At 38.9% G+C, this 26,191-nt stretch overlaps 1 protein-coding gene across 1 annotated transcript in view; it reads left to right on the forward strand.

Moving 5' to 3' along the window:
• The window catches only part of MCCC2 (methylcrotonyl-CoA carboxylase subunit 2), a 65,024-nt gene that overhangs the window by 16,110 nt on the left and 22,723 nt on the right, over positions 1–26,191 (forward strand). The window contains exons 3-7 of the mRNA XM_069492787.1: positions 3,844–3,928; positions 5,514–5,615; positions 9,815–9,942; positions 11,397–11,509; positions 21,205–21,318. Of these exons, the coding sequence (XP_069348888.1) occupies positions 3,844–3,928; positions 5,514–5,615; positions 9,815–9,942; positions 11,397–11,509; positions 21,205–21,318 (542 nt within the window). The remainder of the gene's footprint in view (positions 1–3,843; positions 3,929–5,513; positions 5,616–9,814; positions 9,943–11,396; positions 11,510–21,204; positions 21,319–26,191) is intronic.

Consider the following 26,191-nt stretch of genomic DNA (forward strand, 5'->3'; position numbering starts at 1 on the left):
TTTTTTCCTGTTATTTGGCCAGTTTTTCTCTTAGAGCACTGCTGTACTTTGGGGGAAAAGTAAAGATTCAGATTTTTCAATTTTTTACTATTTTTGCTTTTCATTCTTTTTTTTTTTTTTAACAGATATACATTATGACCTTCAATTTTTAACTATTTTTTTCTTAAGGTTTTATTTTACTCACAGCATCACCCTGAAATTTTTGTTCCATCTTAAGCAACTAAAACATTTCTTGTTTATTAGTTATATTCACACACTATATACATGCTAAATTTTGCACAATTATACATTTTCTGCTGTGATATATGGCTTGAAAATAATTTCCATGTGGCTTACTGTTACTTAAATAAATGAGATTCCCTAAAAACTTTGCAAATTATCATTATTTCTTATTTTTAAATTTTGGACATAAATGGCATTCTTTTGCTTGGAAGAAATGGAATCATAGGAACATATTAATAGTATTATTCTGTTTTGCTATTATTGATATATATGACATTTTTACTTTAGAAGTTATGTGATTTGAAACTAAAGATTATTTTCAAAATAAGATTTTTTTTTTTTTTTTTTTTTGATACAGTGTCTCGCTCTGTCACCCAGGCTAGTGTGCAGTGGTGCAATCATAGCTCACCACAACCTCTGACTCCTGGGCTCATGTGATCCTCCTTGCTTAGCCTCCTGAGCAGCTGGGACTACAGGCATGTAGTCAGCTGATTTTTTAAGTTTTCATAGAGAACGGGGTCTCACTATGTTGCCCACAGTGTTGCCCAGGCTGGTCTCGAACTCTTGGGTTCAAATGATCCTAACCGATTCAGCCTCCCAAAGTGCTGGGATTACAGGCCTGAGCCATCAAGGCTGGCGTAAAATAAGATTCTTTTTTTTTTTTTTTGAAACAGAGTCTCACTCTGTTGCCCGGGCTAGAGTGCCATGGCATCAGCCTAGCTCACAGCAACCTCAAACTCTTGGGCTCAAGCAATCCTACTGCCTCAGCCTCCCGAGTAGCTGGGACTACAGGAATGCGCCACCATGCCTGGCTCATTTTTTCTATATAATTTTAGTTGTCCAGATAATTTCTTTCTATTTTTTTAGTAGAACGGGGTCTTGCTCTTATTCAGACTGGTCTCGAACTCCTGAGACCAAACGATCCGCAGGCCCTGGCCTCCCAGAGTGCTAGGATTACAGGCGTGAGCCACTGTGCCTGGCCAAGATTCTTAATATATTACAAGTACTTTATTTAGAATGAGCTATATGAATTTTATAGCCTTATATAAAAAAAATTCTCCCCAGTATCCTCATAGATAGAATCTGTTTTCTCTCTCTATTTGTAAACTTGTGGTTTCAGAGTACTATTGCATTGTTAGATATGATCTTATCACGTCCAGAGGACAAACTCCCAGTAGAAGTAATTAGAGAAATAATTCAGAGAAGTCCTAGTGAATTTCTTTTTAGTTTAAATAAAAATATTTATATTACTTTTTTTCTCTGAGGACTTTAGGGAGGCAAGGAAATCAATTAATGGCAGATGAATAGAGAGACCATCTAAGGTTGACTATTCATTTGTATAGTGTATTACAAAAGAAATTAACTCAGTATTTTGGTTCTTTGTAGCATTTTAAGAGTGGTGGGCTGGACTGGTTTGTTATTCTAGTAATTATATAACTTTGGTCAAGTCATTTAATCCCTCTAGTAAATTTCCAGTGCTTGTGAATTATAGGCGTTATTCACTACAAGCACGCATTTCTGTCTTCTTTTGACTTAATAGATTAATCAAAATTAATAGGAAAGAAAAAAATAGACCTATTTGGAATATCTTGGTCTCTGTCTTATTTTTTTAAGGATCTTGCTATGTTGCCCAGGCTGGAGTGCAGTGGTTATTCACAGGTATAATCATAGTGCACTACAGCCTTGAACTCCTGGGCTCAAGTGATCCTCCAGCCTCAACCTCCTGAGGCATATACCACTGCACCTGGCAGTCTCTGTCTTTTTACTATAGCAGTTTTATCAGATTCAGTTAAATGCCCTAAAGGTTGCCAAGACACAAACAGATTAGGAAACTCAGAGTGGGATCAGTTGAAGCAAAGACCTCATTCACATGGCAATGATTACTCTCATTCTATATCTGGGGAGAATTAAAAAAAAAAAGGCTGTAAATTTCCTATACCTCCTCCTAACTTAGGTATTTGTAATATATTTAAAATATTTTGAAAATGGCCTGTATTCTGTCTCTTTGGTTTCAAGTCACAGAAATCCAAATTCTGTGCTCTTTGAGTCTGCATCAAGGATAATCCACTTTCTGGTTCTTCCTAACAAAACCAGAATTCACCAGCTGCTCCAAATTGTAAGGCCCACCTCTGGGCAGACTTAAGAAAGAATGATGTTGTCTGAAGTATTTTTTTTTTTTTTTGGTACATCTTAACCACCTTTTTGTCGCCTCACCCTCTCCTTCCTCCCCCTCTCCTGCCAGCCCATTAACGGGCACCTATATCACCTGACTCTCCAGAGAGCTTCACCCAGGCCTGGATTTCCTTGCGGTGCCTTAGTTCATCTTTTCTTTTGACATGTATTTTTAAATACCTTTACTGAAGCATGACTGGCATACAATAAACTGTATTATTTAAAGTATGCAATTTCATGAGTTTTGACATATGTAGACACCATGAAACCATCACCACAATCAAGATAATGAGTGTGTTCATCGTTCCTCTGCCCTCTGTAACCCCTCTGTTTCTTCCTCTCCTACCCCTAAACACAGCTGAGGAGGGACTTGGCTGGAAGGAAAGAGAAAAGCAATTTGACTTAAGTCACACTATCTTGTAACTAAGGCTTTCTTTCCTTCTCAAAATTGTTTTCATTTTAAAAGATGAGATATGTGATATGATTTTCTTGGCAACCTTAAGGCAGATTTAATCTTATAAATATATGCTATGTGCCTCTTCAGAAAAAAAAAATCCCCTCAGTTACAGCCAAGAGTCTTGAAGGTCATACTTGGAAGCTTGTTTGAAATAGATATGAACTTATTTTCTCACCTAAATAAAGAAATGGCTTTCTTAAATACCTGAACATTTCACTAGACAAAGACTTTATTAGGATGAATTTCTTGGCCACCAATGAAAATAAACTAATGTATTAATTATTTGATACTTCTGTTCCTGCTCCATTATGTTGGCTTGCTGAGAGCAGGTTATAGATATTCATTCCCAAGAATATCAAGAATACCTCAGTGGACTCTTCAATTATTGCAGTTTTCTTTGTCATGATGTGAGCAGTATTGGGAAGCACTTAAGGCGATCTCTGAGTCAAGATACTATGGAAAGGGGACTTTTTAATTGCTGTTGAAGGTGTTCAACTCTCCCATTTGCAGGCCTAAAAAGTTATGGGTCACTAATGGCACTTTTGGGTAAATTTCACTATGCTTATCATGGAATTAATTTCTAAAATTATGCTTTTACCTGGTGCAAATGAAGATAGAAAATATAGTGCAATGCTAGTTACATATAGTAGGTATTTAATAAATGTGAAGATGAGGCAGTATTTGCAATGCATGAATTATAGAGAAAATACTGTGTAATTTCTTTAAGTAATCACTAGTGAGTTCAAAACGTGTATGATACACTCTAGGATCAGGGATAGATTGATTTTTTTTTTAAATGCCAGTTTATTTATTTCAGAAAATTAACAGCTTGTAAAGTGAGTGAATGATCTGAAAAATTAGCCTTTCGCAAAGGATATGTTGAACTTTTAAAAAGCACCATATTTTGGATTAAGTATTATGTTTTTCTGTCATCAACTTAGAGACCTTATATCATATCAATCTATTTTAATCTAATGATGCTTTTATCATAGGAGGTGATGAGAAAGCCCGAGCACGACATATATCAAGAGGAAAACTGTTACCCAGAGAAAGAATTGACAATCTTATAGACCCTGGGTTGGTACATGCCTAAGTCCTAGCTCTGAGTGTTCTCTATTCCATGATACTTTATTTTGTAAATAAATTATTTTGAATTCTGTTTCTTATTGTAAGATTCAACAGCATACATTTATTGAGAGCCTACCATGTGTCAGGTACTGTTACCGCACTAGCAATACATCATTGAACAAAACAGGTAAAGAACTTTGTCTTACTGAAACTGGGGAGATGGAAAATAAACAATAAACATCGTAAATTATGTAGTAAGTTGGAAGGTGATAAATGTCATAGGAAAAAGAAAAGGTAGACAAGGGTAATGGAAAGGAAGATGGGGGCCAAGTTGCAGTTTTAAGTGGGATGGTGAGGGTAGGCATCATGGAGAAGGTGACGTTTGAGCAAGGCAGGAAGTGAGAGAGCCCTGCAGATATCTGGGGAACGAGTGTTACAGGCAGAGGGAACAGCCAGTGCAAAGACCCTGGGGTGCAAGTGTGCCAGTTATGCTGATATGCTCCAGGAGTAGCCAGGAGGCCATGTGGTTGGAGTTGAGGGGGTGAAGAGGAGAGCAGTAGGAGATAGGTCAGATCCCTTAGGGCCTTTTGGCCCATTATAAAAGTTTTAGTTTTTACCACGGGGAGGTATTGTAGGGCTTTGAACAGGAGACCTGTAATCTATTGATTTATGGCTGCTGTGTCGTGAGTAGACTGTGGGCTGCAGGGGTAGAAGCCCTGAGACCAGTTAGAGGGCGATTGCAGGGATTCAAGGGAGATGTGATGGGGACTCGGACGGTGGTGGTAGTGGAGGTGGCAGGAGTGTCAGGTTCTGGATATGTTGTGAAGATAGAGCCAGCCCAACAGGATTACCAGAAGGATTGGATATGGGGTGAGAGACAGAGAGAGGAGTAAGGGAAAACTCCAGAAGTATTTTTTTCTTATGATATAGCACACACATCCAACCTAGAGACAAACACCATTAACACCTGGTGTATATTCTTCTGGACCATTTTTGTGCATATATGTACCAGACATCTATGTTTTTTTAAAAACAAAAATGGAATCATACTAAATGTGTTTTATAGCTCTTTGTTTTCCCATTTAATGTATCTTGAACATGTAAGTGAGAGGTAGACCAGGTTAAGAGCCTGGTCACTGGGCCCAGATTGCTTCTTAAAATCCCAGCTGTGCCACTTACTTAAGTTGTGTGACTTAATCACTGTGTTTTTCAATTTCCTCATCAGTAAATGAGGATCATAATAGAATCCATCTTAGAAGGTAGTTCTAAGGAATAAATGAATTAGTTTTTCAACAGCCCTCAGGAGAGAGCCTGGCACATCAATGTTAGCTGTTATTCTGTTTCTGTATTGATAAACACATTTGTACATCTTCTAAAATAAGTACCTACTGTTCTGTTATATGGATATACCATATAAATCCTTAAAATATTCACACCACATGTTTGTTTTAGATTTTAAATTAGATTTTATATACAAAATGCATATTTGAAACATTGTCCCAGTAAAGAAAAATCTTTTCCATGTGTTAAGTATTGAAATGCATGTTTATTTTTTAATGACGTTAATTTAAGCAACATTCTTTCTTCCCATCAGGTCTCCATTTCTAGAATTATCCCAATTGGCAGGTTATCAGTTATATGACAATGAGGAGGTCCCTGCAGGTGGCATTATTACAGGCATTGGAAGAGTATCAGGGTGAGTATTCTACCTGTGCCCCATAATGTGGGTCAGGAAGCAAACCTTGATGAGGTGCAGATATCCAGCACTCACTTTGCATACAGGCAATATAATAAGGTTTATGCTACTTATATTATTTAGGACTGAGGCATCCTCCCCAGACCTGTATTAGAGTTATTTGTGGAGCTTTAGAGACAAAAATTGAAGGGAAAAAAACCTAGCGAAGGTCCTTGGGATCCAGTCCAGACCTCCTTACTTAATCAGAATCTCTAGCCATGGGCTTGGCATGTAAAGGTTTCAAAGGCTCCATAGGTGATCTCTTGTACATCTAGGGTGAAAACCACTGTCTTAGAGGAGTGATTCTCCAGGTGTGGTCCCCAGGTAGCATCAGCATCACCTGGGAACTTGTTAGAAATACAGATTCTCAGGTCTTCCCCAGAAATACTAAACCAGAAATGCAGGGAGGGGGGCCCTGCAGTCTATGTTTTAATAAGCCCTCCAGTTTCTTTGATGCTAAAGTTTGTGAACCACTGTAGACTTAGGGAATGTAGGTTGCCAGATGTTAAATTTATTTGTATATATTTATGTATGATCTCCCATTTACCATGCAGTTACCATGCCAGGCACTATTGTAAACACCTCCCATTGATTACTTGTCTTTTTCTTTTTGTTGGGGGCTGGTGACTGAGTTTTGCTCTGTTGCCCAGATTGGAGTGCAGTGGCATGACCATAGTTCCCTGCAACTTTGAACTCCTGGGCTCAAGCAATCCTGCCTCAGCCTCCCGAGTAGCTGGGAGTAGGTGCTTGCCACCACACCTGGCTAATTTTTTTATTTTTTTTATCAATGGGGTCTTGCTATGTTGCCCAGGCTGGTCTTAAACTCTTGGCCTCAAGTGATCCTCCAGCTTCAGTCTCCCAAAGTGTTAGGATTACAGGTGTGAGCCACAGTGCCTGGGCACTTGTCTTAATTCTTATTACAGCTTTGTAAGAATGGGTACTATTATAGTCATCACCATTCTGCAGATAAGGAAACAGCCTTAGAGAGTTGAATACCTTGCCCAAGATCAAGCCACCTGTGAAGCTCAGCTTTGATCTCAGCCTGACTGAGCCTGTCAGGACTGCTTTAGGGTCAGATGCTGGTTTATGGTGTGTGTTGCTCTGCTTTCTCCCCATGATCTGTGCCTTCCAGGGAGTGCAACTCTGGACATTCACCATTGTTACTTCTTCCTTGATTTGTTAATAGCTTCCTTCTCCCCGAGATTGCTCCCATATCTCTTTGCTTAATGTTTACCCAGTGTGGTATCTTATGGGACACTTAAAAATAAACTTTTAAAAATGATGAACCTAATGCAGAATTAAACTAAATCCATGTATCATGGATAAACATAATTAACTAGAGTAGTTACTCTTAATGGTCATCGATACATTGGAATGTGCTCTTCTACCTTTTTTCCCTATGCAGATACTAATTTTTTTTATTGTTTATGTTTTACATTTTAAATTTTATTTTCTTCATGCTTTGTTCTGTTTATAACATTCTTGACTTGGAAAGAAATTGAATCATAATTGCACAGTTTCAGGAGTCATCAGCCTCAGTTAGAAAAAGATAATAGAGAAGACCGGGCACGGTGGCTGACGCCTGTAATCCTAGCGCCCTGGGAGGCCGAGGTGAGAGGATTGCTTGAGCTCAGGAGTTCGAGACCAGCCTAAGCAAGAGCGAGACCCCGTCTCTACTAAAAATGGAAAAATTAGCTGAGCATCGTGGTGTGTGCCTGTATCCCAGCAACAGAAGGCTGAGGCAACAGGATCCCTTGAGCCCAGGAGTTTGAGGTTGAGTGAGCTACAATGACACCACGGCACTATACCCTGGGAGACAGAGCAAGACTTTGTCTCAAAAAAAAAAAAAAAAAAAGGTTGAGAGGTGCTTATTATGAATAACAAAAGACACTCCTGTCACCTCATCACTCAGAAGTTACAAAGATTTTGGGAGCTCTGTTCCAGAAATGGAGTTGAGGACAAGGAACGCCAAAATATGTATTTCTTATTATGTTACAGGCTCCATGATACATTCTTTTTCTTCTTCTCTTTCTCTTTTTCTTTCTCTTTTTTGAGAGACAAGGTCTCGCTGTGTTGCCCAGGCTGGTCTGAAACTCTTGGGCTCATGGGATCCTCCCACCTCAGCCTCCCAAGTACCTGGGACCCCCTGTGCTTGGCGACCACGATAACTTCTGAAGTAGACACCAAGCCATTTAATGAGGAAACTTGTATGGACTTTATTTATAAACGAACTTAATGTCAAGGACTACCTGCCTCAAGTAGTAACTATCATAGCTGAAGAGTAATTGAGCTGCAGCCCTTCCCTCTGGCTGTGGCTTATGAGGGCCTGTAGGATCTGATCCTCACTACTTCTCTCACCTCACTCTTTTACTTATAACACTTTAGCCACTGTGGTCTTCTTGCTGTTTCTTGAACATGCTAAACTCATTTTTGCTTCAGGGCCTGTACTTAACTGTGTAGGAAATGTTCTTTGAATGGCTGGTTCCTTTTCATCCTTCAAAGTCTCCATTCAAATTTTCCCTAGGTTTAGGGCTTAGAAGCATGCCCTCCAGAGCCAAGCTGCCTAGATTTAAATCCTGGCTATATCACTTGTTAGTTGGTGACCTTGGGCAAATTGCCTGATTTCTCTGTGCCTGTTTCCAGATCTGTAAAATAACCTATATCGTATATGTAAAGTCTTACAGCAGTACCTAGTACATAGTAAGGCCATATAAGTATGGGTTGTTGTTGTTACTATTATTCCTTGATTATATATCTTAACATAGCTCCCACCATAATTACCTTGATTTATTATATCTTATTTTATTATAATTACTACTATAATACTTGTATATGTTATATTACCTTCTTATATCTTCATAGCACTTACAATGAGAAATTATTTTGTATATTTGTTAGCTTATTTTTATTTTCATTTTTTTTGGATATAGGGTCTCGCTCTGTTGCCTGGGCTGGAGTGTAGTGGCATCACCATAGCTCACTGCAACCTCAAACTCCTGGACTCAAGCAATCCTCCTGCCTCAGCCTCCCGAGTAGCTGAGACTACAGGCATGCACCACCATGCCCGGCTAATTTTTTCTATATATATTTTAGCTGTCCATATAATTTCTATTTTTAGTAGAGACAGGGTCTCACTCTTGCTCAGGCTGGTCTCAAACTCCTGAGCTCAAACAATCCTCCCACCTCAGCCTCCCATAGTGTTAGGATTACAGTGAATTTTTTCTCAGTGAGAAAGTGCTGTGAGCTAGGCTGACGCCACGACACTCCAGCCCGGGCAACAGAGACTCTGTCTTAAAAAAAAAACAAAAAACAAAACAAAGTGAGATAACAAAAACATGGTCAATATAAAGAAAATTGAATTTCATAAAAAACACACTGTTGTTAGAGCTCCAGTTGTGTAGAAAAAAAGAAATAAAAATAAATAAAAACACACTGTTGTTATCTCAAATTTCAAGTGAATCTCTGATCTTAAGGTTTCTTGGCAACCCTGTGCTATTTCCTGATCTTTCCTTGGCCACCTTGCTCTTTGTCACTTTTGAGTCCTCATACCCAATAAACTGGTTTTGGTGAGAAAGGGCACTACTGATGACTCATTATGCCTTTTGTATGTTTTCAGTATACTATTCATTGTGACTTTAAGCAAGATAAATTTTGTATTTTTGACTTCTTTTAGGTGTACAGGAAACCATATGGCTATAATGTTGAAGAACTTTTGAAAATACAAAAAATAAACCTCAGTACTCTTGATGGGGCATTTTGAAGGTTTATTATGAGGGAGATCTTTACCCTTGAGACTTGGATTTTGCAGGGGGAAGGCAGTATTAGCATTATCTTGTTAGGACCCTTTTATTCAAAGAACTATTAAGAAATGTGGCTTAGGTTGTTAGTTTTTCACTACTAATACAGTACTCGTGAGTCTTTAAAAATCAAATATGAGTTTGTAAACTTGTTAAAAGTGATCATTTTGTATATATAAATGAATATATGAGCTGTGATTAAAGCTTGCATTTATATCCTAAGATTGTCTACTAATGAGTGTCATGGGTGATAGATACTAGAAGTTGAAGGTCACATTGACGTGTCTTGTAATGAGTGTAATTGGCCTTTAATTTTGAAAAAAGATCTCATATTCTCTTTCCAATGAAATTTCTGCCTTTCAGAGTAGAATGTATGATTATTGCCAATGATGCCACTGTCAAAGGAGGCACCTACTACCCAGTGACTGTGAAAAAGCATTTACGGGCACAAGAAATTGCAATGCAGAGCAGGCTCCCCTGCATCTACTTGGGCAAGTCACAAGAGTTGTAAAATAAACTATTATTTATTAGCTGCTAAAATGCAAGGGTGTTTAGAAGGCTGTATGTATGACATTATTAGTGGGTATTTTAAAAAACTATTGATTTCTCCCATAATTACAAAGAAAATAGTATCACTGAGGAATAACCCCAATATTATTTTTGGTGTATGTCAGTTTTTTTACTACAGTTTGTGGATTTTTTTTTCTTCTATATATTTTATTTTTCTGTTAACCATAATGGGTTCAAAGTATGAAAAAATAATAGCTAACATTTATAGATCTCTTGAGTGCCAGGTATTGTGTTAAATGCTTGAGTATTATATAATTTGAGCAGATATAACTTAAAGTAAATTTAATTTCCAATGAAAGTAAATTTTATACTTGAAATTAAATACATTTAAATCAAAGGATATTTCAGAAAGAACCTAAATGCAAAGCAGTTTAAAATGAGCACTTCCTGAGTATAGAGTTAGTCTGGTAAAACTCTGACATACATTGTTCATTTATGCAGGTATTTGAACAGGTACTGATAAAGAGATCTTCTTTTCCCCCTGCGGGAAAGTGTATTTACCTGCTTGACACACAATGTTAACTGCTTTGCACATATAGAAAATAGCAAATGAGGCCCATTTTCTTGCAGGTGCTGTGCCAACTTGATAGGGGACACAGTGAAGAGGATTATGTTGTCTGTGTCTTTGTTGAGTCTGTAATGAATTGGAGACAAGATATAATGTGTTAACAATAAAAGACTTAATGGTTGTAGGTGATAATAATGGGTATAGGATTAGCTAATTTTTTTTAAAACATTTATTGTGTGCACTCAGTATGTGCTGAACTAAATGTTTTATATAGATTATTTCTTGTCATTCAAATAGCAATTATCTTCTGTTGTTATGGGATAACTACTATTGTTATCTTCATTTCATGGGTAAGGAAACTGAGGCGTAGAAGGGCTAGGAAACACGCCTGTAATCGCTCAGCTAAGAAGTAATAAACTCTTTTTTGAACTCAGCTGACATATGTATCCACCACTCTAATCTGCAGTAAAAACAGTATCAGAAGGCCATATGTATAAATTGTCACGTGAATTCTGTACTGGTTTTTGTATTGGTTTAGAAGAGGGAAAAGGTACTTTTTCAGCTTACCTAGTAAAGACTTCATCCTGCTTCTGGGGCTTTTGCTGATCCTCAAAGGAGAGAGTGTCCTAAACATTTCAAGGAGAATTGCATAGATGCAGGAAAGCTTAATGGGTTTTGGGAAAACAGTGAGTCCTTTTGGCTACATTGGGGGATTGGAGAAGGAGGATCTAGAATAGTTTAGAAAGATAGGACAAATTTTGTGTAAATGTGATTAAGCACTGATGCTGTCATTGATACAAGTCTCCTGTACATAGCATATTTTGTTGACAGTGATGTGCTTATTTTTCTCATTTTCCTTGTCTTCAGTTGATTCAGGAGGGGCAAATTTAACTCTACAAGCGGATGTATTTCCAGATCGAGATCACTTTGGCCGTTCATTCTATAATCAGGCAAATATGTCTTCTAAAAATATTACACAGGTAATTTTTCATTAATAAAGTGTACAGTACTGCTTTTTACTCCAAGTATCTTTGCTAATTAGATACTCTAGGATAGCTTAAAAATAAAACAGAATTTAGTCTTTTTCCACAGAAAGTATCTTAAGGTTGTCTCCAGTTAGAACCTTCGGAATTATAGGAATACTCCCATAGTATAATAAAGGTTATTTACCTAAGGAAAACAGGTTTTAAAAAGAAAGGGTATCAGTAATTCATTTTCTAGTTGCTATACTCTGGGGAATCAGGCTGGTCTTAAACCCTGGCCTCAAGCAATCCTCCTGCCCGGCCTCCCAGAGTGTTAGGATTACTGGTGTGAGCCATTGTGCTGGCCCTGACCTTCTCCGTTTAATTTTCCCAACCCCACTCAAGAACTTGCCCTTAATGATTTAATAAAATCTCATGATTTTACCTGTCATCCCCCCGATCTTTCTCTAGTACTTCTCTACCTCTAAACCTTAGGGGTTCTGCTGTCTCTGTAGATTTCCTGCTAGTACTTTAGTGTGAAATAATAGGAAATATACATATGGTCTCTTTCCCTAGTCCCAAGCATAGAACTCCTAAAACCCTTGTAATTTCCTATGTGGGAGGGGCGCTAGGAGAATCTTTTATTCCAGTGTTTGGTATCTGTCACAGTTCCTGAGATAGAGTTCCTAAATACCCTTGTAGATAAGATACTAGGAAAATCTTTGTTCTATTATTTGGTCTTTGACTCCAGTTCCTAACACAGAGCTCCTAAATCCCTTGGAATTTCCTGGGTGACGGGAGCATCTTTTGTTCTAATGAGGCAGTTCCTGGTGGGCTCCTGTATAGTGCTGGTCACCTGAAAGACCAAGCCACGATCATAAGCTTGGAGCCTGCAGCCTCAGCTCCATTCTCTGGAGAGGGGAGAGGGGCTAGAAATGAAGTTAATTGATCCTGTTTGTGTGAAGAGGCCTCCATAAAAATCCCTGAACTACAGGGTTCAGAGAGCTTCTGGGGTGGCAGACATACACAAGTGCTGGGAAGGTGGTGCACCCCAACTCCAGGGGGACAGAAGCTCCTATGCTAGGGACCCCTCCAGACCTTAACCTCTATATCTCTTCATCTGGCTTTTCATTGGTATCCTTTATTCTATCCTTTATTAATAAACCAGTAAACCTAAGTAAAGTATTTCCCTGTGTTCTTTGAGCCACTCTGGCAAATTAATTGAACCCAAGGAAGGGGTAATGGCAGCCCTGATTTATAGCCAGCCAGTTATAAGTACAGGTGGCAACCTACTACTAGCAATTGGTGTCTGAAGTGGGGGGCAGTCTTGTGGGACTGAGCTCTCGACCTGTGGGAGCTGATGCTGTCTCCCGGTAGGCAGTGTCAGCACTGAACTGAAATATAGGATACCCAGTTGGTTCCCTAGAGAATTGATTACTTTGTGTTTGGGGGAGAGTCTCCACACATCACATGTCAGAAGTATTGAATGACTGTGTAAGAGAATAGGAAAAACACCTTGTTTTTTCCCTTTATCTTTTCAGACTTGGGCGCAAACTAGACATTGAACACATTAACTTCCCCCACTAATTTTTCCTTCATCTGTTTTTCTGTCTACTCTTGGTATTGCCTTCTTGCTCTTTTCCTAGGATTGAAACTTTGGTGTCAACCGTGACTCTTTTCTCTGCATTTCCCTGCTTAACCCTTTTAGGTCAAAAACGCACATCTCCCTTATTTTTATATCCCCAGTAGCTGCTCTGATGCTGGGCACATAATCAACACATCCCAAGCCTTTGATGAATACATTGCTGAGTCCTGTTGATTTTTTACGTTTGGATTGGTCCTCTCCTCTCCACTCCTACTGCCACCACCATGGGCATTTCAGGCCATCGGTACCACTCGTGCTGTGGCACTAGCCTCATCTGACTAGTGTCCCACACTACCTAGTCTCTCCTTTTCCATACATTGTATGCATTGCTGCAGGGTTATTCTTCATGTATCTCCCCTGTTACAAACTATATTTTATATAAAACAAACCTCATACTTCTTAGCCTGATACTGAAGACCCCATGTGATCGGATTCCAGCCTCTCTAGTCTTACTGCTTATGGATCCTAAACTACAATCAGCCTGAACCACTCACTCTTCTCCATACACACCATGGCCTTTTATGCCCATCTGCTCAGGCCCATGCCAGTCCCTCTCTCCCCTGCTCCTTTTGGGGCTAAGTCTCCAGCCCGTTTTCCAAGGCATATCTCAGATGCCAGCCTTTTAAGGGAATCTCAGAAGCCCTTACTGGAAGTAATCTTTTCCCCCTCCCACCCCCTATATGTCTTGTGCTGTATCTAACTAATGGCATTTATCCATTTTGTCTAGATATATCCGGACTAATTTCCCCTGTTAGACTGTTAGCTCCTTGAGGTTGGAGACAGTATCAGATTAATTTTTATATTAATATCTTCACACATTTCCCTGAGGTGGTGCTTACTTAATATTTATGAATTATAAAATAAATCTCCTTATAACTGTTAAAGTGGTATCCAACATACTAAGTGGTTCTAGTTCCTAATGTTAATGTTTGTTTTCTTATTTAAGACTTTGGCTTAGATGGATTGATTAAAAATAATTTTTTATACTTTATTACATAGATCAACCACTTGTAAGTCCAGTTATGTTTATATTCATTTTGATAGTGAGCACTAGCTTTCTTATTGAATGCAGTTCCTGTTTTACCTTTACCTGGGCTTGGTTTTTATTTAATGTTATTAGATTTGCCAATTATAAGTCCTTTCATCCATTTATTTCTAAGAGTATGTCCCTTGGCAATCATATCTCTGTTATTTCCTGTATCTCCGCAGCTGTAAAAATGTGGACAGATTTCTAGAGACCATCCAGGTTTCAACATTTTTTTTTTTTTTTTTTTTTTTGCTCTCAAGGAGCAAAGGCAGTTAAACTAGGTATTTACCTTTGTATTCTGGTCCATCTTTTCTTCCTTCATGGTACGTTTCAGGACCCCCTTATTTGTTTTTAGAGTTTAAATACTTGGTATGTCGGTGTCTGATGGTCTTTCTTTGAGTCTCATGTTGTGAGGATACCTTTTCTGGGCCTTCTCTATATCCATGGCCTGATGCCGTAATGATCTTCAGAATGTGCTTCTTTTATTTTCCCAGGGCTATGATTTGAATGTGTCCCCCAAAAGTTCATGTGTTGGAAACTTGGTTGCCATTGTGGTGATGTGAATAGGTGAGGCCTTTGGGAGATGACTGGGTGGAGCCCTCACGAATGGATTAATGCCGTTAGCACTGGGGTTGGGCATTCGTTTCCTCTCTGTCTCTTATGCTCTTGCCTTCTCTCGCCCTTCCACCTTCTGCCCTTCTGCCATGGGATGACCCTCGTCAGATGTTGGTGCCATGTTCTTGGACTTCCCACCTTCCAGAACTGGGAGAAATAAGTTTCTTTTATTTGTAAAGCACCTAGTCTGGGGTATTCTATTACAGTGGCAGCAAACAAAGACATAGGTTTTTGGCTTCCACGTTGCTGGCTTTTTAAGTGTGAGACTTATGATCCTCCCCAAAAGTGGGATCTTTGTATTTGTTTTCTTTGGGTCTCACATTACCATCCATTTTTATAATTTAGTGATAGTCTAGTCACAGTGACAAGATGTTTTTGTTTTAATTAACAGTTTATTTCCTCTGTAATAGGTGTTATTCATCTAGCCATGTTTAGTTGCAGTTCCTTAGGCCTTTCACTGTTTTTTCCTTTGTGTTTCTGCTTATTTGCTCTTTTTTGGGATGTACTTAAAATTATTCTCTGGTGTCCCTCCCTCCCTCTTACCTTACCTTCCTCCTCCTCCCCACTTGGCTTAGCTCCTTTTTTTTTTTTTTTTTTGAGACAGGGTCTTGCTCTGTCACCTAGGCTAGAGTGCAGTGGTGTCATCATAGCTCATCACAGCCTCAAACTCCTGGGCTGGGCTCAAGCGATCCTTCTGCCTCAGCCTCCCAAGTAGCTGGAACTACAGGTGTTCACCACCACGTCCAACTGATTTTTCTATTTTTTGTAGCGATGGGGTCTTGCTATATTGCTCAGGTTGATCTCGAACCCCTGGCTTCAAGCTATCCTCCCACCTCGGCTTCCCAAAGTTCTAGAGTTATAGGCATGAGCCACTGTGTGGTTAAGATCATTATTATTGAAATGTATCTTTTTGGTTTTCTTTGTTTCAGTCCTTGGTAATTGTTCTGAGGAGCTTAGTTAGGACAGGCACCATATCTTATTGTTTTAAAAATATGTTATAAACTGTTACGGAGGTGGATGGGGCCTAGGAGAAATGAAATCACTCTGATTACTTTGAGGCTCTGATAAAAAGATCAATGAAGAAACAATGTTCGGGGTAAGGTGGACTTTTTGTATTCTGTGTACATTTCAGCCTATCCAGTTGGTGCAGGTAAGCATGACTATTACCGAATCAGTGGTACTGATTGGTCAGAATAGTGGATAATGTTCTTAAATTCTGCAGAGCTATTGAATTGGGATGCGTATTTTGTGGTTTTTAGTTTTTAGTGGTGGCTCTTCAGGTAAAGGCAGGAAAAATGTGATACAGGCGGTATTTGCTTTCCACAATTACTTTGAAGTGAAAAAGAAGTAGAGATTAAAAAAATTATTATTACATTTTTAATGGCTTTTCCATCAAATAATTAGAACTTTTCCCCCTCCAAATTGTATTACATTTATCACAGTATTCCTTTGAACCGGATAGTCTTCTATAATTTTGTAGTGGAAGAATGGAGGTCTAGAGTTCACATAGCTTTTCAGAATTAGGTATCAAACCTCTTGCCTCCCTGTAGACCCCTTCTGTAGGGCAGGCTGCTGACCCACGATACGCAATTTGTTTTGGTGCAATGAGAACCAGTCTCTGTTTGTTCATGCCAGACCTGGAGGGTAATGATATTTTTTCTAAAGGTTTTCCAATGATTACCTCTGGTTTATAGCATCTCATTTCCTTTTTCTGAGAAATTTTGCTTGTGCCTTCTGTGAAGGTGATGACAGGTATTGTTACTGTGCATGTGATTCTCAGCCTTCTCACTGCTTTATTGCTCTTGGTTCAAGACTTAGAATCGCTTCACCTGCAAGAGGGATCTCTTGGTTTGTCCCTGTCACCAAGCAGGCCCCCCTTCCTGGTGACAGGATGGATTGTAGCCTGTCAGTGGAGTTCTTTGAAGTTCACCTTTGTCCCGATGTAGATGTAGGTCCTTGTGATGTCTTTCTTAGCACAATGCCTGTGTTGTACCTCCAACAGAAGCCAAATCTATACCTCTGAGTCTGGTCAGAAAAGTTTATGGTCACACATCTGATGTCCATATACCATCTCAGTGGAGAATGCAGCAGAATTTTCTTTCTGGGGTTCCAGATCATTTGTCTAGTAAGCTTTGTTCACTGTGGCCTCACGACAGATCCTTGTACTGCAAATGAATGCTTTGGGACATGGAAAATTGTCAGTGTTCTTTGGCCCTGGGATTCTTTTGCTTTTGTTAGAGGAAGAGGCAGACCCAGTGCCAGAACTCTTCTTGGTATACATTCACTTTGTCCCCTTTTGTGAGTGAGTGAATGACTCAGAAGAAATTGTATGACCATAACTGGTCATTGATTGGTAACTTATCTCTGTTCTTTTATTTAATTTTTATTTCTATTATCAGAACTTGCTTTATCAATATTAAGTTTTTTGCCTGTTAGATACTTGTTACTAGAATGACCTGTGTTATTGATGAAAACATTGGAGAATTTTGACTCATTTGTATTTAGTCACTCTAGCTCTTGTTTATTTTTTAAATTTCTTTACTAACAGCTTTGTTGAGATATAACTCACATACCATATAATTTCACCCATTTAATGTGTACAATGCGGTAGTTTTTAGGATATTCACAGAGTTGAATCAGTCTTAGAGTATTTTCATCACCCCATTAGCGGTCACTCTCCATTTCTACCCAGTCCTCCCCAGCTCTAGGCAACCACTAATCTACTTTGTATGAATTTGCCTGTTCTGGACATTTCATGTAAGTGGGATCATGTAATAAGCGGTCTTTTGTAACTGATTTCTTTCACTTAACTTAATGGTTTCAAGGTTTATCCATGTCTTGCTCTTGGTTTTTCATCTCTGGGAAAGTACATAAAGTTCTATTCATGGTCTTTCTCATTTCATCTGTCTGGAATAGATGAACAATTTCCAGATAGATTCTTTGAAAAGCAACAATAAAAAAGTGCTTCCAAAGTCTGTGTCAAGTCTTCAGATATACTTTAATTATAGTCACTAAAGATGGATGGTTTTTGATCTCTGTTAACTATTGCTGCAGAACAAGTGATCCCAAAACTTGGCAGTACAGAACAGCACACATTTATTATCTCGTAGTTTCCATGGGTTGGGAGTCTAGGCACAGCATAGCTCTGGGTCTCTCACATGGCTGCAGTCATCCCAGGGCTCCACCAGGAAGGACCCAATCCCCAGCTCACTCACATGGCTGTTGGCAGAGTTCAGCTCTTTTTAGGCCTCACTCAGTTCCTTGTGAGCTGCTGTCCAGTGGCCTTCCTTGGTTCCCTAGCACATGGCCTCTCCCTAGAGCATCTCACAGCATGTCACCTGCCTTCATCAAAGCAAGAGAGTGAGAAGACAAGAGAGAGGGCCAGCAAGATAGTAGACCTAGTTTAGTTTCTCATGACCTGATCACAGAAGTGACATCTCATCACTTGCCATGATCTCTTCATTATAAGCAAATCACTGGACCCGCCACATACTCAAGAGGGAGGATTACACAGGACGTGAATACCAAGAGTCAGGGATTTTGGGGGGCTATTTTAGAAGTTTGCTTACTGGAATCGCCTATCTCTTTTGGAGAATGTGTATCTGGTGTCAGAGAGGTGGATCATTGATTTCCTTGGTTGCAAAGGAACTGTGGAGAAAATGCATCAAAAGTATATGGTAAAATTCCCTGAAGTAGATGTGCTAATATTTTTTTGGCTATTCAGTTGTAAGACTTTTCTGCTAAATTGGTAGATTTCCCCTCCATCCTTCTCTCCCCACCTTAATGGTGTCCTAGTTCCAGCTGCTATTCCAAATTGTCATGCACTGGGTGGCTTAAACAACAAACATTCATTTCTCATAGTTCTGGAGGCTGGAAGTCTCCAGAGATAAGGGTGCCAGCATGGTCCGGTTCTTTGTTAGGGCCCTCTTCTTGGTTATATCCTCACATGGAGGACAGACAGATCTTCCTCTTTTTATAAGGATACTAGTGCCATCAAGGGGTCCCCACTCTCATGGCCTCATCTAAACCCAATTACTTTCCAGAGTCTCTACCTCCACATACCATCACATTGGGGATTAGGGCTTCAACATATCAATTTGGAGGGGACACAAACATTCAGTCCATAGTAGATGGTATGATGGCATTTAGTTTCATTTCTCTCATTTTTGTCTTACTACATTTTGACAAAATAATTCCTCTTTGTCTCCCCTGCCCCCCACCTCCCACCCATCCTCGCTCTTTGCATACTTGCTGACAGTTGCTGCTCTTTCCTCTCCTTTTGCTCTCCAGTTGTTTTCGTGGAACTCTGCTATGCCTGTTTAGTTCCTTAGGTCTTATTTTTGTAAAATGTTCTCTTTTAGATTCTAACATCATTGTGATTCTTCTCTAAGTTCCTTGACTTTTTTTATTTTTGGGTACTGAAATAGTTTGAGCTGAACCTGATGTTCTGATGCAAGAGAACAGGATGATAGGGTGAAGTTGTGTCCTTCCTACAGAAACTTGACCAAAAAAAGCCCATCAAATACTTCCAACATGCAGAAAGTACAGAGAATAATAGTTCAGAACACTTGTGTGCCTACCACCCAGATCTATTAAGTGTTAAAATGCATTTTGTTATTTTTGCCTCAGATTTTTTTTTTTTTTTTTTTTTTTGAGACAGAGTCTCGCTCTGGTGCCCAGGTTAGGGTGCAGTGGTGTCATCATAGCTCACAGCAACCTCAATCTCCTAGGCTTAAGGGATCCTCCTGCCTCAGTCTCCTGAGTAGCTGGGACTGTACATATGCACCACCATGCTTAGCTAATTTTTTTATTTTTTGTAGAGATGGGATCTTGCTATTGCCCAGGCTGGTCTTGAACTACTGGCCTCAAGCGATCCTCCTGCCTTGGCCTCCCAAAGTACTAAGATTACATGTGTGAGCCACTGTGTCTGGCCTGCCTCAGATTTTTAAAGAACTTATTCATTTAAAAATTTATTTATACATTCAAAATGTTTTATTGATGGATATGTTAGTTATTTACATATTTTTGCTATTATAAACACTGCTATGTGTTTTCTTCTGCTCATGGGCAAGAATTTTTATAGCCATTGATATCTGTAAAAGAAACGTCTTGGTGATTGATATGTAAAACCATAAGTGATAAACACCTTTATAATATGTTGACAAATAAATATTGCAGACACTTTTAATAACATAAAAGCTATGGTTAAGGAAAAATGCTTTTTTTGACAGCCCTTTATATGGAAAAATGTTAACTCATGCTACTTTTCATTTGTGCATTAATACTAGTATGACATGCTGTTTTTCAAAACAGATATTTGTATGCCTATAAGGAAACCTGATGGAATGTTGGAATTAGTAGCAAAAACTGCTTTCAGACAATAATTTAAAAAAATATCCATTATATACTTTTCTTATTTTTCTTTGGTGATATTATTTATTCCTGTTTAGGGATAATCAGCCAAACCCATGTTTACTATTCCTTGTGCCCTGCTGATTTCTGAGCAAGAATTTTTAAAAGCTTTTTATTATGAAAAATTTTAAATACACAAGTAGAGGAAATATTACTGTGAACCCCCGTGTATACATCACCCAGCTTCAACACAATCGACTTTTTATTTGAGCAAGATTTTTTTTTCTTTTTTTAGACAGGGTCTCACTCACTCTGTCACCTGTGCTAGAGTGCAGTAGTATCATCATAGCTCATTACAACCTCAAACTCCTGGGCTCAAGCGATCCTCTTGCCTCAGCCTCCCAAGTAGCTGGGACTACAGGTGCGCACCAGGACACTCAGATAATTTTTCTATTTTTTTGTAGAGACGGGGTCTTGTTCTTGCTCAGGCTGGTCTTAGACTCCTGACCTCAAGCAATCCTCTCCCCTCATCCTCCCAGAGTGCTAGGATTACAGACATGAGCCACCGTGCCTGGCCTGAGCAAGATTTTTAACTGCATTGTTAAAATTAGTTTTATTTTTAGATAGTATTGTGTTTAGGGCAACACAAAATATTAATAACACTCATTTGAGAATTATTTCAGTATTTCTATGAGTCAAGTGGCAAATATTTAGGGAACTTATTAGACTTAAAAGTTATCCTTTTAATACATTTTACAAAGTTATGGGAGTATTTTGGGTTTCTTCTCTGCATTAGTTGCTCAGGCCAGTAGTCTATCCAGCCAGTCTTCTCTCTAGACAGGGAAATTGTCTATAAGTTTTGTAAAAGTGTGACATAAGTCTTCAAAATGTTTTGATATAAGAAGTCAGGAAACGTATTTCAAATATTTAGAGGTCTCCATTTTAAAATGACGTTCAGGGACCAGCTAGTAATATCCCCTGATCACTGTAACATTTGTGGGATTGTAAACCAAACACTATACAATTCACTGCTTAAGCTGCATCTCACGTATTTGTCATGTGCTTGGATTTCAGATAGCAGTGGTCATGGGCTCTTGTACAGCAGGAGGTGCTTACGTGCCTGCAATGGCGGATGAAAACATCATTGTGCGCAGGCAGGGTACCATCTTCTTGGGAGGACCCCCCTTGGTAAGAACATAATCTCAATTGGTTGATTGATTTATTGAAGTTAAATGTACATAACAAAAAATATACCATTTTAACTATTTTTTGATGTTTTTAGAAATATTGTGGTAAAATATACATAACATAAAATTTACCTTTTTAACTGTTTTTACAGATCTGTGGCATTAAGTATATTCATACTGTTGTGCAAATATCACTGCCATCCACCTCCAGAACTTTTTCATCTCCTCCAGCTGAAACTCATTAAACACTAACTCCTATTCCTGCCAATTCCCTGCCCCTGGCAACCACCGTTCTTCTTTCTGTCTCTATGAATTTGACTCCTCTAGGTACCTCACATGTAAGTGGAATCATAAAATGTCTGTCCTTTTGTGACTGATTTATTTCACTTAGCATAATGTCCTCAGGGTTCATCCATGTTGTATAGCATGTGTCAGAATGTCCTTCCTTTTTAAGGCTGAATAATATTCCATGGTATAGTTCATGGTATACCATATCCATTCCATGTATACCACATTTTGTTTATTCATCCATCAATGGATATTTGGTTTGTTTCCACTTTGGGGTGGTTGTGAATAATGCTGCTGTCATTATGGGTGTACAAATATCTGTTCAAGTCCCTGCTTTTTTGGCGGAGGAGGAGAAGGTGTATACCTTTAAGTGGAATTGTTGGATCACATGGTAATTCTATGTTTAATTTTTTTTAGGAATCATTTCATTCCTTTTTATGACTGAATAATATTCCATTGTATGGTTATGCTAGGTTTTTTTAATCCATTCATCAGTTGGTGAGCATTTGGGTTGCTTCTACTTTTTGGTTGTTAAGAATAATGGTGCTGTGAACATTCACGTACAAGTTTTTATATGGACATGCTTTCATTTCTATTGGGTATATCTACTAGTAGAATTGCTGGGTCATATGGTAATTATGTTTGTCATTTTGAAAAACTGCCAAGCTATCCAAAGCAGATTTTATATTCCCACCAGCAGTGTGTGAATGTTCTGATTTCTCTACATCTTTGCCAATACTGTTTATTGTGTGTCTGTCTGATTATAGCCATCCTAGTGGGTATGAGGTAGTAGTACCTCATTATGGCATGGTTTTCTTTTCCCCAAGCACCAATTCGAACCAAAGCATTGTGGTTTTGATTTGCATTTCCTTGGTGACTAGTGATGGCGAGTGTCTTTTCATGTGCTTATTGGCCGTTTGTATGTCTTCTTTGGAGAGATATCTGACATTCATATCCTTTGCTGATTTTTTAATTGAGCTATTTGTCTTTTTGTTTAGTTGTAAGAATTCTTCATATGTTTTGAATACAAGTCTTTTATCAGATAGATGATTTGCAAATATTTTCTCTCATTCTATGGGTTGTCTTTTCACTTTCTGGATGATGTCTTCCTTTGAAGCACAATAGTTTTAAAACATTTTTATGATGTCCAGTTTATGTATTTTTTCTTTTGTTTCTTGTATTTTTGGTGTCATATCCAAGAAGGCTTTGCCTAATCTAAGGTCATGAAGATTTACCCCTTTAGGTTGTCTTCTGAGGGTTTTATAATTTTAGCTCTTACACTTAGGTCAATGATCCATTTTGAGTTAGTTTCTGGGTACGGTGTAAGGAAGACTTTGCAAGTGGACGTGTAGTTGTCCCAGCATCATTTGTTGAAAGAACTATCCTTTCCCACATTGAATGATCATGGCTGAAGAAATAAGCTTTTACTTATTTTTTTTCTTCTACCTCAGCTGCACTATTGTTTGACTTAAGGTCAATAACAAGTTGATAAATTGTTAACTAAAAATAACAAGGTGCTTATAGTGTATTAACTTTTGTATAAAATGGAGGGAAATATACATTTGTGTGCTTGTACATGCATAAAGAAATTCTGGAAAAGATTCAGTAAATATCATTTAAATGTCAAGGAGAGGAAACAGGGTGGGAGAAAGACCTTTGACTTTTTGAGGCTTTTGAATACATGGCCTATTCAAAAAGGTTAAGTTTTTAAAAATAAAAAATAAGAGCAAATTAGATTGAATAGCTATGAAAACTGCTCCAAATTTCTAATACTAGCAACCTTTATGAAGAACTGGTAGAGTCAGCTACATAATTTGTTGACCTCAGTGAAAAATGAAAACATGGGACCCCTTGTTCAAAATCCTGTTAAGGGTACTAAGTATAATGCATCTTCCTTTCTGCTGTGGTTCCTTTGCCTATCATGGTCGTTGGATTTTTTTTTTTTTTTTTTTTAAAGAGACAGGGTCTCGCTGTGTCACCCAGGCTGGCCTCAAACTCCTGGGCTCAAGGGATCCTCCCACTTCAGCCCCTTGAGTAGCTGGGACTACAGGCATATGCCTCTGTGCCCAGCTTAGATTTTTTATTTACTTTATAATGTCATCCTCCCTCAGGCATGGAATACTCCACATCCCAGGCATTTCTCCTTCAATGGGCCTGCCATTCCAACCTGCAGTGGACACATGACCCCCACAGGTGTGCAACCTTCATGCCAGGATGTGCTGGGCACCTGGATCAAGAATGGGCAAGAGGCTAGCTTCCAGCCCCCACCTTCCTCTGAGGCCCCTGGTAGAAAACACAGCTCAGCACTGCCAGCCTGAGACTGTAGTCCTCCCTGCACCCACTCCATGCCACTGGGGGCAGATGCGGCAACTGCTGCTAGGCAGGGATTGGGAACAGGTGGTAGGGGAGGGCCAGAGCCCAGGCGCCAGTTTGCAGGCAATAAGGGGGCCAAGAACCCACCCCAGGAAGATGGTAGGAGGCGGACCAGGCAAGAGTTGAGGCTCCAAGCCCCAACGTATGCTCTCTGTTGTCTCCTCAAATGTCATTTGCACAAACTCAAAGTTTAAGAATTTCAAGAGGGCAACCACAGAGCATTAAACTTCAAGCATGAAAGAAGAGAGGGGTCCAGTGCAGCTTCACTGATCACCTGCCCGAGATGCTGGCACTGATAACTGGATTGTGTCACCCCAGCTCTTGCTCACCTCCCGTTTGATTGACTCCATTCCAGTGATTTCGTAATATGTTCATCAACCTGCCAGGCTTGTCTCATGGCACCACCTAGACTTCAAAGGAATAAAAACACAAACACTTTATCACACCTTCCAACAAAAGTGCCCATTATATAAGTGAAATCTAAGAATATCAAATAGGTGGAAAGAAGAAAGGGAAATTAGAAAACTATACATACAACAGAATCTTATTCAGCCGTAAAAAAGAATGACTTTCTGACAGGTGTTACAACGTGGATGGACCTTTAAAGCATTATGCCAGGCACAAAAGGACAAATACTTTATAATTCCACTTCTGTGAAGTGTTTAGAGTAGGCAGATTCATAGAGACAGAAAGTAGATTAGTGGCTGCCAGGGACTGGGAGGAGGAGGGAGTGGGGAGGGACTGCTGATGAGTACAGGGTTTCTTCTGGAAGTGACTAAACGCTCAGGAATTAGGTGGTGGTGATGGTTGTACAATTCCACGAATATACTGAAAGCCACTGAATTGTATGTTTTAAAATGGTGAATTTTATGATATGTGAATTCTGTTTCAAAAAGTATATTGCTTTAAAAGTTTGTCAAAGAATCATCTTTGGTTTTGGAATACTAATACAACTTTATTAAAAAGAGCATGTTAAATAGTGCTTATGCTTTGATGTAAGACAAGTGTATTTCCCAAAAGAGTGTGTTAATTTTTCATAGCTTTTCTTGAGGATCAGGTAAGCCTGAAGAGCTGCCATTTCCAATGTGGTAAAAGTCTCAAGGCATTATTCAAAAAGCCTGCAGTATTATTATTATTGTTATTATTATTTAACATTTATCTTGCTGTATGTGATAGTTGTCATTGATTAATGAGAGGCATATGCATTCAAAATTTACATTTGTATAGTAAAGGGCACAAACTTTCATGAGCAGTTCTTGTTTATTTTTTACCAGAAAATGAGTAAGGATATGACTAAAATTTGAAAACATCTTTTTGTGAATATAGGCAGATCATAATACTGGAATAATGTGAAGTGTTTTAGAGAGAAGATTTTGTCTGAGGGTCAGTAGTTACAATGTGTTGAGCCTAAGAATATTGAGTTATAGAAATGCCCCCTGTATTTTTGGAGACAAGATTTGATTTCAGAAGTCAAATAAGGCTTTGCCTTAAAGAAAAAAATAAATATGTTAGTTCAAAAGATGCCTCGCCTCAGGAGGGCGTCTCATTGGTCAGTGACAGCTGCATTTCAAAGAGACAGCTGTAAGCTGGGCCTATGGTTCTCACCTGTTTTGAAAGACAAGACAGGCTTCACCTAGGGCCATAGGTTGCCAAAAGCTGATCCAAGGCCACCGGAGATGAGAGCTGATGAGATAGATATGCTAATGCCCAAGCCGGGCCCAGACGGAACCATGCGGTTAAAGTAATTTGCACAAGGCACAGCTCATGTTGACTTCTGAGATCGTCTCTGTCTCCAAGAACACAATTACTGGAACCAAGATGTCTCTGTTTTTTGCTAAAGTAATAGCCTTATCATAAAACTTAGAAGTTTGCCCTACGAAGATTTTGTAACTCATTGTTCACCTAGATAGAGTTAGTTAAAGGATCTGTAGTAGCCTTTTAGAAGACTTTGACCCTAAACCAAACTGCCTGTTAGTGTGTGACAACGGGAGCCTGTATCTACCCTGTAAGTACCCATATAAGAAGTTCAGTCTTTGTTATATCTCCACGGGAAGGGATATATACCATCCGGACACCCTCCCTTTGTCTGTCTTCATAAACCTTTACTTTATAAACTATATCTTTGGCTCTGCGTATTATTATTATTTTTTATTTCTGTTTCCTACTGTTTTTTCATCCTTTGCGACGACCCCTGCCTGAGAGACCCGGCCGGA

Source organism: Eulemur rufifrons, chromosome 17, assembly GCF_041146395.1.
Source record: "Eulemur rufifrons isolate Redbay chromosome 17, OSU_ERuf_1, whole genome shotgun sequence".
Taxonomy (NCBI): domain Eukaryota; kingdom Metazoa; phylum Chordata; class Mammalia; order Primates; family Lemuridae; genus Eulemur; species Eulemur rufifrons.